The 12931-nt window shown below is 41.8% G+C and overlaps 1 protein-coding gene across 6 annotated transcripts in view; it reads left to right on the top strand.

Annotated features, from left to right (window-relative positions):
* Window positions 1–11653, top strand: part of LOC117538474 (connector enhancer of kinase suppressor of ras 2-like) — a 33999-nt gene extending 22346 nt beyond the window's left edge. For 2 of the 6 annotated variants that reach the window (XM_034204202.1, XM_034204200.1), the window contains exons 10-22: window positions 931–1049; window positions 1961–2166; window positions 2335–2424; window positions 4021–4211; window positions 4330–4378; window positions 4506–4684; window positions 4788–4861; window positions 5720–5791; window positions 6014–6081; window positions 6923–7023; window positions 7101–7587; window positions 10209–10411; window positions 10502–11653. In XM_034204202.1, the coding sequence (XP_034060093.1) occupies window positions 931–1049; window positions 1961–2166; window positions 2335–2424; window positions 4021–4211; window positions 4330–4378; window positions 4506–4684; window positions 4788–4861; window positions 5720–5791; window positions 6014–6081; window positions 6923–7023; window positions 7101–7587; window positions 10209–10411; window positions 10502–10549 (1887 nt within the window). In that variant the 3' untranslated portion in view covers window positions 10550–11653. Of the gene's footprint in view, window positions 1–915; window positions 1050–1960; window positions 2167–2334; window positions 2425–4020; window positions 4212–4329; window positions 4379–4505; window positions 4685–4787; window positions 4862–5719; window positions 5792–6013; window positions 6082–6922; window positions 7024–7100; window positions 7588–10208; window positions 10412–10501 lie in introns of all 6 variants that reach the window. The other 4 variants (XM_034204201.1, XM_034204198.1, XM_034204204.1 and 1 more) reach the window with 2 other exon arrangements.
* The last annotated feature ends 1278 nt before the right edge of the window (window positions 11654–12931 follow it).

Raw genomic sequence — 12931 nt, 5'->3', positions numbered from 1 at the left:
CTAAATCGAATTTGCTCTCCTTCTGGCCTTTTTTAAAGGACAGAAAGGGTGGGGGGGGGGGGTGGCATCATAGAAACTAATGTGTTCTGCTCTGCAATGTGACTAAAATGAACAATGTCAAGGTAGTCTGTTAAGTTATTGAAAAGAACATTGTGCTGTGGAAGCCCTGCTGTAGCTATAACGCACATAATGGTCTAATGATGGAGCACATCCTTGCTGATATTAGTCAGCTGTGAGTTATGCAACATATTTGCATAGTTTGAGCAGTGTCAAATTATTATTCTACTGTTGTAAGAGTCTCAGTTCTTACTCATTTAATAAGCTAAGATAAGTGTTTTTTGTAGAAGTTCATGTTTTATCACTGCACAAGAGGCTTCTTATGATTTGATTACATCTCACCGAAGTGAAGTTGCTGATATAATCATATCATAAATGTAGCTAAAAGATAATAAATATTTTGTTTTAAAGGCATCGTGTATAAACTAGGAACATGAACATGAGCTGTTTAACAGATTATGTAGGCTACGACCAAATGTTCCTTGACCTGAATGAGAGTGGCGATTAGACTGCGCACTCACCCGTCTTCTTGTGTGCACTCGTTAGAAGTGGAGCATCAGAAACGTACAGTACACGGCTCATTTCATGGTTGAGAAGCTCAGCAACACAGTGTGAAGCGAACAAATGGTCCCTGACTGACAAACTGACTGGACTGCGGTGAACTCCAAATGTTCTATGTGTTAATTCTCGTAACTGTTCCTCTCTCTCTCTCTCTCTCTCTCTCTCTCTCTCTCTCTCTCTCTCTCTCTCTCTCTCTCTCTCTTCTCTCTCTCTCTCTCTCTGTCGGCCTTTCTCTCTCTCTTTTGCTCATGCTCACACATAACAAACACACACACACACACATTCACTCAAACACAGCCAATCTTCCCTCAGAGCCCCAGCAGCAGCGTCGCCACCCCCACCAGCACTTTAAGTACTCCATCCAGGAGGAGTAGCTGTGCCCTGCAGGACCTCTTCATCCCCCCTCCCCCCGCAGAACCCTACACCCCCAGGTGAACTCACACTTACACAAAAAAAACATATAGACGTGCCTGCATTACTAAATAACTGCTGAGTTTTTTTATTATTGGAAGTCCGATGGAGCAGTCTTTTTTAGTGTATCTTTAGTGTATATTAGTGGCATTTTTTTTTTTTTTTACAACAGAACCAATGAACTTAGGACTAATGGCCACAGATAGGATGAATAAGTTAGAAAGTATAAGGACACAGACATTGTTGCTTTGTTCTTTTCCTGGGCTTTGTTGACCACAACAGGTCAACTGTACAGAATATTGCCAGATTCAACATTTTAACAAAAAACGTGGCTGTTTTTGACACTACTTCAGGGGTGTCCAAACCTTTTTCACCGAGGGCCACATACAGAAAAATATACGAAGGGCTGGGCCACTCACTAGAGGTATATTGCCTCATAAGTTCAGTTATAAGTTAGCAAAATCAATCAAATGTAGGTAAATTATGCTTGTGAGTGTTGGCAGCTCATCCCTTAAAACAGAAGCCTCAGATTGATTATAATAAGGAGAAATAGGAAGGGTGTATTTCAAGCTTGTTACAAATAAGTCATTGGGCTTTTTTCTTATCAACTAAGATATGTTAGAAAATGTTTCCAACTTTAATTGACTGAATTTATTTGAAAAGTGGTCTTATTAACACATGAATACTACTGTGTAATATATGTTTAAATTCATATTTAAGAAGTACAATATAAGACAAGCACAAGTTTCATTTGTGGGCCATACTCCATTATACTTTTTGAATTTACTGAGGGCCGACTCAAAATGGTCCGCGGGCCGCATTTGGCCCCCGGGCGGTAGTTTGGGCACCCCTGCTCTACATGCTACAGGTGTTGGTTCTTATTATCAATATCTTCACTGGCATTAAATGTATTTCCTCTCCATTGCCTCAGAGATGACAAGGGAAATCTGTCCGAGGAAGATCCTCAATCGGACGTGGTCCATGTCGCCGAGGGATCCGAGTCACCAAACTCCTACCTGGACCAGGAGTGCCGGCGGCGATTTCCTCTGGTGGAGGAAGATGCTATACTGTACTGTTACGAGTACGACCAGAACCAAGAGGCGTCATTGGCCCGCAGGGGGAGCACGCCCACCTATGGTAAGACCTCGGCCTCGTCTGAAGCCTCGCTGCTATAATTGTGCGAGCCGACAGCTCAGAGCCCTGCGAATGTGACGCTTTTGAGATGTTTATGAGACGTCTGCAGCTGTTTGATGTGTGTGTGGGCCGCTGTGTGATATTGACGTTCCCTGCGCCTCCTTGCTGCAGGCAGGCTCAGGCCCATCTCCATGCCGGTGGAATACAACTGGGTGGGAGACAACGAAGACCTGGCCAAGCTAAAGAGAGAGAGCAGGAGAGGTGAGTGGGAGGCAGCGGGAGAGATAAACAGAAAGGGAGGCAGAGAAAGTAGGGAGGCAGAAAGGGACATGGAGCTAAGGTGAGTGGGTGGATATCTCATAATATCCTCACCCTCTCAGATCTCTGGGCCAATAAATAGAGGGATGAGCTGGTCTGTCAAAACCGATAACATGCTGGATATCAGTTTGTGCCGCGATCTCCTCCATGTGTTCGCAATCTACCACTGCTCCAATTTTCCCTTCCTCTCGCTCTCAGCTTTGCCGTTTCTCGCTGTTTGGATATAAAAAGTACACCGTTGCTTTGGCAACTGTAGAAATATATCCTGAGATTTGCACATTTTGTTGGTAACTGTGGGTCTAGGTGGTAAATGAGTGGGAGGAGAGTGAACTGCTTTATTTCAGTCTCAAAGAAATACTTGATTGATGGTTTTGTTTCCCCTGGGGATGATGGTGATATTTTGCTCTTTTGGGCTTTCCAAAAAAAAGTGATTGTGCTATATTTATCTACAAGAGACAGTATTTGGAAGTTTTGAGGGCTTCCTGCCTGACAACAGCCTTCTTCTGTAGGTAGTCTTTTGAAACATCAGCACTATCTCATTTCGAAAGAGAGCTTTTCAAACTGACTGGTCTTACAGTAGATTACATAATAATGTATTGTCAGTGTTGTGACATAAACTCTTGTTATATGTGGTTTGAGTGTATTGCGAGACCAAAAATAAAATGTTGATTTGTGTGCTCACAAGGCTTATTGTTTATTAATTATAATATTGTATATACAGTAGAACACTAAGCATTGTTACATTTATGTGTGTAAGTTTAAGGGCCATATTATGCTCATTTTCAGGTTTCATGATTGTATTGTTTGCCTTTACTGTGACATGTTTATGTGCCTTAACGTCACAAAGGTCTTTGAGCCCACTCAGCTCTGATTGGTTAGCTTGCCGGCTCTGTTGTGATTGGTCAACCGCTTAAAGAGCTCCCTTCCCTTAGCCTATTGCGTATTGTAGCATTGTAGCCATAGACTGTGTGTATATATAAAGGTTGCGGCACTACCCAATAGAAGTGTGATTGTTACTTACTGTAGTCACTGTGTTATGGAAGTTAACAAAGGAGTCCAATGGAGGCCTTTCAGGCAGGTGGGGTGTGTGTGGGAGGGAACTTTGGGATTTTAGCCTTTGCAGACCATTTAAATGCACAACTACCTATATAACACACTACGGGAGAGAGCAACCCCAAAATATATTATAGGGCCTCTTTAAAAGATATTTATTGTCTCTGGAGAAGATTCTGCTATCTATTGATAAACGCTGTTTTTTAAGGCACTGTTAATTAAATGTAAAGAAAATCAACATCCATTCTGCTCTCTAAATATAGACATTTGCCATTGAAAGACCCATATTGGTCCACAATTAGTAAACAGCTCATAGTCTTGATGGAAAATCACTCTACAGAGTTTATTTAAAAGTGAGGGTTCTAAAATGTTGTAATTCAAACACACTCAGTGGAACCGTATAGGCATTGTCGATTATGAAGTAAAAATGTGTGTGTGTGTGTGTGTGTGTGCAGGACTGAGTTTTGCTCTGTTGTGTCCCTGCAGAGAACTCCCTGCTGCGATTTGCGAGTGAAGATAAAGCCCCGGGGGAGGGCTTCCTGCTGGGACGCAGCCTGAGTCAGAACAGGAGGAAGACTGAGCGAGGAAGCAGCCCCACCCAGTACACGCTGGTCCCCGCCCTGCAGATGGAGGTGTCCCTGTCCACATCCAGCTCCGACTCGGCCTCCCTCTACCATGTCAGTCCCCTATGTCTGAGCATTACATTTAAAAAAACGTGTCGTAAACTAGCATAAAAGCAGGAGCATTTAGCAGAGCTGGGATCCTCCTGTGTCATCATTCTTGTTTGCTTTGCAGGTGTTTGAGCGTTCCTCGCTGATGTCAAGGTCAAAGAAGAAGTGCAAAGGTGAGAGCATTTTGTAAGGAGATATCCTTGAGTGCTCACATGTACTCAAGCTCAAACACGAGCAGGTGTTTTTGGAGGAGTGTTTTCTGACAACCCATCTGTCTTGCTCCCCTGCTGGCGCCTGCAGCAGCAAGTCCCATGTCTTCAATCAGTAAGCGGCGGATTTCCTGCAGAGACCTGGGTCAGGGCGACTGCGAGGGCTGGCTGTGGAAAAAGAAGGATGCTAAAACTTATTTTTCACAGAAGTGGAAGAAGTACTGGTTCATCCTGAAAGACACTTGTCTGTACTGGTACATGAACGAGGAGGTACAAATAATTGTTGATGATTTTTACAGAAGAGCAATTAACAGCATTACTTGTGAATTGTTTAATATGTGACACTGTGATTTTTCTCTGCTTTGCATTACAGGATGAGAAGGCAGAGGGCTTTGTCAGCCTCCCAGAGTTCAACATCGACCGTGCCACTGAGTGCAGAAGGAAGTAGTAAGTACTGATTTCCTCCTGGATACCCCAAGGATACATTTCCTTAGATTAGCTTTACGTTTAGCCTAAACATATGGCAAAAGTTAATACTAATAGATAAACCTTCACAAAACTGACAGCAGAGACCTCATGTTGAATTTACAATCCTACAAATGTGTTTTCAGTACAGCGGTAACCTTGTGCAAATTGCCTCTCGGCAGGAAAGAAACTGGCATATATATTGAATAATTTGGGGGATTGACCATGCAAAACGGACAATTTACAGAGGACACCTGACTCTCAAACTGTTTGCACTCGCAAACTGTGCCAGCAGCATTTTAGTATAGTAAGACAGCAGGTGCACACATTTATGGCCTTATTATAACTGTGGATATGAGAAAGTAATCGATGCAGAGGACTGAAACTACCAGTAGTACATATATGGGATTATGGAATAAAATCAGTTATTAGAGTAGAAATATAAAACTGAATTTTGTTCTCTTATGATTTGAAAATCATGTTAAGGGTGTTGCCTTCACATATGTATCTCAACCATGCCCCTCAGCATCTGGCTTTCAGGATTGTGTGTGTATGCACAGACGAGCATGCTTGATGAAACTGACTCAGACATCCCTACAGCAATTGAAAATAAGCAGAGCCGTTTATCTTATGATGCAACGTCTTGCTGTTTTTGTGTCAGCCTGAATTGTTCTGTGTGTGTGTGTGTGTGTGTGTGTGTGTGTGTGTGTGTGTGTGTGTGTGTGTGTGACAGAGTGCCTGTTTACCTCGGCAATCTTCTGTATTCATATGGTAATGAGCTATACGGCCCCGCTCTTGTGCTTACATATGATTTAAATATACTCCTTGGTTCTCTTTCAGTGCTTTCAAGGCTTGCCATCCGAAGATAAAGACCTTCTACTTTGCGGCGGAAAATGTAGACGACATGTCCCGGTGAGTTTATGAGGCCGTGATGGTCATGCTGTAAACTCTCCCAATAATCTGCAGCCACATTCTGGCCGGAAATTGAATCCCCCTACGGGTCTGCCCACTCTCCTTGAACAGAGCACTTTTGCAAGGTGATTGGTCAAACAGGGAGACACGCACACACACAAAATGCTTTATTGAATGTCAAGCTGCTGTGCGTCATGAGCGTTATTCCCCCCCCCCCTACAGGTGGCTGAGTCGTCTTAGTATGGCAGTGGCAGGATACTCTGAGCAGGAGAAAATTCGCCAGGACCAAGGTGAGATTAGTCACTGTTGACCGTGCTGCAAAAGATTCTCGTCTGTCCCAGGTCTCTGTTCAACACTTATATAAAACACCATGATCAAGGAATCTTATATAACTGAATGATGACGAACGCATGGATAATTATTTTGCCACTTCATCATTTGACAAGGTTTTAATTACATATCACAGGTTCAGAGCAGCATCTCAGTGCATCTGCTCAAACATGCAAACAGATTCCAGATCAGCAAATGAGGCTTTTTAACACCTCTCCCCGGTTTTAATTTCCACATCCGATCCCAGCAGATCTTCTGAATATAAATACTAATCTTAGCGGCTGAAGGCGTTCTTGTTGTTTTTGATATTCTGGTTTTCTTTGGCCCCTCACAAATGGACAGGAAATGATGTAACCAAGTGTGCTCTATTTTGAGGAGCCTACGTAGAAACCCTGCAAATGTGGGCGGGTGAGATCAGGTCTGTCTTTGGTTTCATGAAGAGGGAGCCTTTTTCCTTCCCAGAAATGTTACTAAATAAGAGCCTTGCCACCTCCAGAAGACTTAACAGGAAGTTCTCACATCTTAGATTCATCCGTCTCCATATATAGCCTCAACGGTAGTCAGACCTGGACCTGCATCACACACCTACACTGCAGCTGCACCTGTCAGACCTCTCATTTTATGGGCACAGCGGATGTTTCAAGACGCAGCAGTTCAGTAGCCTAACTTTTCATATGTTATCAGCTACTAACATGTACCTACAGTCTCAAAAGCCATGGTCCATTGTCTTTTATGCATTTTAAAGGGCTTGTTTTTTATTTTTGATGTATTAATAAAAACATGACAATCTGTTACTGACAGATTACTGGAGTGAGAGTGATCACGAGGACATGGAGATGCCCTCGATGTCCAAACAGGACAGTCCTCCACCACCATATGACACCTATCCCCGGGCATCCTCAGTGAGTCTTTCAGCCTGTAGTACAGTAGATATGCTACACTTTTCAGTTTCACTTGCAACCTGTCTGTCTGTGTTTAGGTGAGTCCCTACTTGGAACCGAAACGTGGCCACCTCTCTTCTTCCGACACGTTCCAGTCCCGCTCCTCTCATGACGACTTCCACTCCGAGCCTCTGGACGGCAACAGCAGCAACAACGGCGTCTCCCCCGGGCAGAAGACGAGCATCCACCGAAACTCCTGGCAGGACCAGATGGAGAGCAACGTGAGGATGCAATACCTCCAGACGTTCCCAGTGGAGGAGCCCCTGCGTCCTGAGGACAGAGACCACCTGGCGATGGAGTACCGCAGGCAGTCCACCCTGCCCGCCCAGCGCAGCCTGCTGAAGGAACAGTACCGAGTGCTGCCGATGCCCCTCAGGTCCAGCATCGACTCAGACGTGGGAGGGAAACCCCGCAGCTTCACCCTCCCCCGGGACAGCGGGCTCCACGCCATCCTGACCGCCACCGCCGCTGCAGCCGACCAGCGAGAGCCCCACCACTACCAGCTGGACCGGCCCCGAGGCAGTGGTCAGACACACAGCAGTTTTACACCTTTTCACATGAAACATAGACCCTTCAAGTTATAACCCTGTAGGAGAAAATACAGTGAAGTTCACCAGACTAGAACCAAAACTTGACTAATTAATTTGTTTATCCATAGAAATGATTGACTACAATTTAACAAACAATTGTAATAATCAATTAAACATTTCAGTATAAAATAATGTAGACATTTTTATTGACATTAGCCATTTCTGACTACAGGATACATTGATGAATTGCAACAAAAATAGAAGACAAATTAAATAAATAATTGTTAGTTGCAACCCTACATCAAACATGGATGATTTATCATTCATAAATTAACAAGGGTAAGCTTGGAGAGAAGGTGAAGTAGCTCAGATGGTAAGAGAAAGAAGAAATTATGATTTGGTAAAAAACTTCTATCTACATATTTGTGTTTCAAGGGAAATAGACAAATATGATTACGGATTAAGTTGGCTAATATTTATTAAATAACAACTGCAGGAAGTGCTTCCCACTAAGCTGAGGCTCTTCTAGCACATCAACACCACCTGCTGCGATGAAAATTAGTCTGCAAGTGAGAAGTGATGAAATTATGGAAAAATCCTTGAAATGTTCCGCTCTGCTGTCCCACTCAACATTTTACTGAACATTTTAAACATGGACATTTTCAGGATCTCTGTGATCTCTTTTATTAATGCATCCATTTTTATAAAAAAGGTTTTACAGATAATAATATCAAATGTATAATTGTAGTGACTTTTAAACGTAAAATGGTCACAGTATGGCATTTAGAACAACACACAATCTAACTTGAGAAAGAATATAGTAATAAGTTCACACAAATAAAATGAAACATCCATTAAAAAGGTAAATAATAAAGTAGAAATCTGTTTTTTTTAAGGTACTAAATTAACTAAAATAAACATTTAGTTTACAATGATGTTGATAATGACTACAATAAACCTCAATATATTTGCTGCATGAGGTTTGGTGTTGATGAAGGGGTATTTGAGGTATTCTGCTTTACAGGAAATAGCTGTGATCTGAAATCTCACTGTAACATCAGTGTTTTCCTCCGCACAGCGTCGAGCCAGTGTGCTTGTTTGTCATCAGTTAGTTTATCAAAGCTGCTAACAGGCAGTCAGAGCCAGCGAATGTCAAAGGTTGAACACTCGCTATTATAGCTTTATTGGATTAGATTTGAAGCCAGCCCATTTTCCGTCCCTCAAAGACCTCCAGGGCGGGGAGATGAAATGTAGTGTCTTATTTGGTAGTGATTTATCTTGGCAGTCCACTCTCTCTCTCACACTCATGCTCCCTCTTTCTCTCTATCCTCTCTCTCATGCTCGATCGAGATGTCATTGTGCCTCTCGGCAGTGTTTGAATGGTGAAGCGAGGAGGAACCCTTTCAGCCCATGTTAATGTTGAATTCTGAACAGGATAAAGAAGCACGCCTTGGGCTCCTTTCTTCTTGTCCTCATTTATCTATTGCTCTACCCTTCACTCTCTCCACCACTGGCTGTAAAGACAAGACAGAAACACAAAACAGGCGGAAAATAAAGCTTGATACATTTCAAAGCACAGCCTCAAAGCTTCAGAACACACCACGTGCTTCCAAAACCCCCAAATACAGTGACGACAAACAGATTCAGAGCCCTGGTGTAGTGTCAGCATCATGCCAACAGAGGGCAGTGGATCTAAACATGAAACACAGGGGGCCTGGTCAATTGTTATGTATGAGCTGTGCCGCCTCACTCATGAAGACACCATAATGAACGGCACACCACAGAATGATGAGTATAAAGAGTGGAAATGTGCATCCTGTGAGGCGTAGTGGAAGATCATATTATCTGAGTAAATGGGAGAGGACAAAGAAAAACACAAAATAATTGCAATAAATTGAGCTTCCATAAACAATTCACAGAAGAACTGTTCACGTTCAAAATTATATGATTTTTCAATTCAGCTTATTGCCATGACATTAATTGTTTTAAGGAAGTCTGATTTCTTAGCATGTTGAGATCATTTATTTACACTGGAAGGAATCAAAACTGTAATTTAATTTAGAAAAACACATTTTTATTTGCAGATAGAATTGGTGTACATATATCTTTGTCACTTAAGCAGATACTGAGCAATAGGAATGTGAGGTACTTCTCCTCGAGTATTTCAATCTTATTACATTGCAATGCAGCGGAGATGGATGCAATTTATTTTGTACTATATAAAAACCCTACTACATCATTTCTTTCATAAAAAAAAATCCTTGTTACTCAAAATTGAAGCAGGTTGACAGCAAGATGGTTTATCTTAGTCCCTTGACAAGCCAAATCTTTGGCCATTTCACGCTGTGCAGGTAGAAAACACCATGTTAATGTGTGGGCAGAGGCAAGCTGCAGCTACTGCCAGTTTCTTAAAGTGGAGCGGTGAGAAATGTACTGCTAAGACTAGTTTTGTTAACGTCTGTCTCTTAGGTGTGTTTGTTCAGTTTAAAAAAGGAGATTCAAATAAAGAATTCTGCAGGCTGTTAACTTGTATTTTTTTTTCTTGTGTCTTATGAATCTTATCCTTGAATTCAATGTAATGCTAAACCATTGTTGATTGCTTGTCCTCTCGTCAAGGCCATGGACGGCGGGACTGCAGGATGCAGGCGGACTCTCTGGGAGATCTGTACCGGGCTCTGGAGCAGACCAGCCTGTCCAGCTCCGCTGACCACAGATCAGCCAGCCGCCTCGAGTACAAGCGTTCATTTGTCCGCCGTGTCAATGACCCCCTCCTCAATGACAAGCTTCATCGCCTCCGGATCCTCCAAAGCTCACTTAAGGTAACTTACTTTTTTTTGTTGCATTTGTGTCTCTCCTGCCATACGTGTGTTTTATTACTTACTAATCAGTACCTCTATACCTCCTTCCAGAATGTTCCTCTTCAAGACGCAAACCGGTCCTTGGGTTTTTTAGGGTAGACTGATGATCAGTGTGTTGATTGAACCTCAAAAGTATGGACTCTGCTTGTGCCTCACACCGCTGGCATCCCTCTGCTGGAGATAAAAGGCACCAAAACCCTTATTTTTCCCGTTCGGCTCTACATCTTCTCTTTCATTCAACCTCGCTCACCGTGCAGAAGCACCCAGACGTTGTGTCCCTCTCCACTCTCTTTTTAAAGATGAGGGCTCTTACAAAAAGGCAAAAAAATACATTTATCTTGTTAAAATAACAGGGTTTTATGACTGGAAAATAAGCACTTTGTATCCGTGTCAAAGACTCGACGGAGGGCTTTGTAAATCATCGCTCACTTGCATGGCCACCTCCCCGCGCTTCTGTTGAACGGTTTGGAACATTATGCTGGAGTTGTGTACAGCCGCTCAGTTAGTTGATGAAGGAATTTAAAGCTATTTTGGATGTACACAACATTTTGTTATGCATGTGTGATATGATAAAGGGGTATGTTTGTTCTATGAGTGTACAGAGTGTTGAGCATATATATAGTATATATATATTTAATATTACATTAAACAACGTTGACTACACAATGTTTTGGGGTACTTATACAAATTGTAAATCAAGTGCTGTGCCTCAGTGATTGTGAATGTACATTGTACTTTTCCAAGAAGGACGAGGGAAGATTGAGAAAGCAAGCTATTCCTCAAAACAGGAGCACAAAAATAGAACGCTTGGCAATAATGAAACAGTATTGTAAATTACAAAGAAATGATGAGAATAGTTGTATATTTTTGTATGCATGCCGTCTACCTAATTGTTTGTAAGACAGTTTTGTATTTCTAAGTGCGTTTGGTCTTCGGAGAATAATGGTGTCGACCGCTTCCTTCGCCACATTGTGTTTTTAAAATTTATTTTACTATTTGCCCCTGGAAATTGCAAAATGTAATTTGTAAGTGTTAATAGAAATTACTGTATTTATTAAGTGTTTAATGTACAAGCATGCTTTGTATAACTAAAACACATTACCATGCCATTGGAAATTGATTGATATTGCACAAGTGTGCCATATTGTAGCTACACTACTTTTTTTATTGAATAAAGTATGGCAAGAGCACACGTAAGAAGGATTGTTAAATGTGTTTCTCATAATTTCATTTGAGATTACTATTTTTAAACACTTTTTCCAACAGCGAGCCAAACATTGGTTGACACAGAGATTCATAATGATATGCAAAAAGAATAGACATGCACCCTGTGTATAAGCCTCAGGCATTCTTATTTTGGTGCATATAATTCACAACGAATGACACAGAAGAGGAAGCAATGTAAGTATGTACAAACTAATTGTTGATGATGAAAATGCATTATGATTCAGAGGGCCCCAGGATCAATGAAGAATTATTGTAAGGGGGTTTTAGCTGCAGTCTACTAGTACGTTTTAGTGTTGTTGCACATGATAGTAGTTTTGCACAAAATATGGCTGTAAATAATAATTGCACAAAGTACACTGAACATTGCAATTGTTTTCGGGTATATCCTTTAAAGATGTGCACATTTTCACAGTTTCTGCGTGGCTGTGTCTTTAGCTGAAAGCCCAGTGGCGATCTGTTCATCCGTCATACTGATCATACAGTCAATAGCTTTGTTGTTATTAGCATCTGGTTAGCTAGCTATGCTAACGAATATAAGACGCTTTTTCTCCAACCAGTGAGGCAAAGCCACATCTTTATGATCATTATAGTTAAAAGTTGTTATTAATAAAGAAGAATACAGTTTGAAAGGAGAGTGATTTGTCAAATATTCATAAAGAAAAATAAATCTGCTTCCAGTTCTGTTTCATATGGATGTTGAGAGATGTTTCCATAGCTCTCCTAATGTTGCTCTCAAAGTGCACCAGATTGATGCTTTCAACTTCAACATTTAAAAACAAATCTTCCCGGGGGAGCATGCCCCCCCCGGACCCCCCTAGAGGAGGTTAGCTCCCCCCCCCCACTTAAATCATGTTCACATGGATAGGAAACTAAATACATTTGCACACATCTTGTGTCCATATCTTTCTGTTTTGGTGGTCACGCCACACCGTGCACGTGCATGCATGCGCGAGTCATGGTGAGATATCTGGATTAAGAGGTTGCTTTTTCTTTGCACAGAATGAAATGAATGGGCTGTGATTTTAGTTTTTTTAAGCAGAGGTCAATCATTTGTACGGCCCTCGGAGGATAATGTAAAAATTGAAATGGCCCTTGAGAGGAAAAAGGTTCCCCACCCCTGCTTTAGACAATAAGAAACATAAAGTTGACTGTTGAGTTGCTCAGTTTTTTTAGATTGTCAATACTATTACTGTATAACTAATAACTAATATCTCAGGTTAAGAGGCACATTCAAATAAAGATTGGTCTTTAAAT

This window comes from Gymnodraco acuticeps, unplaced genomic scaffold (genome assembly GCF_902827175.1).
Source record: "Gymnodraco acuticeps unplaced genomic scaffold, fGymAcu1.1, whole genome shotgun sequence".
NCBI classification, from domain to species: domain Eukaryota; kingdom Metazoa; phylum Chordata; class Actinopteri; order Perciformes; family Bathydraconidae; genus Gymnodraco; species Gymnodraco acuticeps.
Note: the sequence above shows the minus strand (reverse complement) of the source record. Positions and strands in the feature narration are given on the sequence as shown.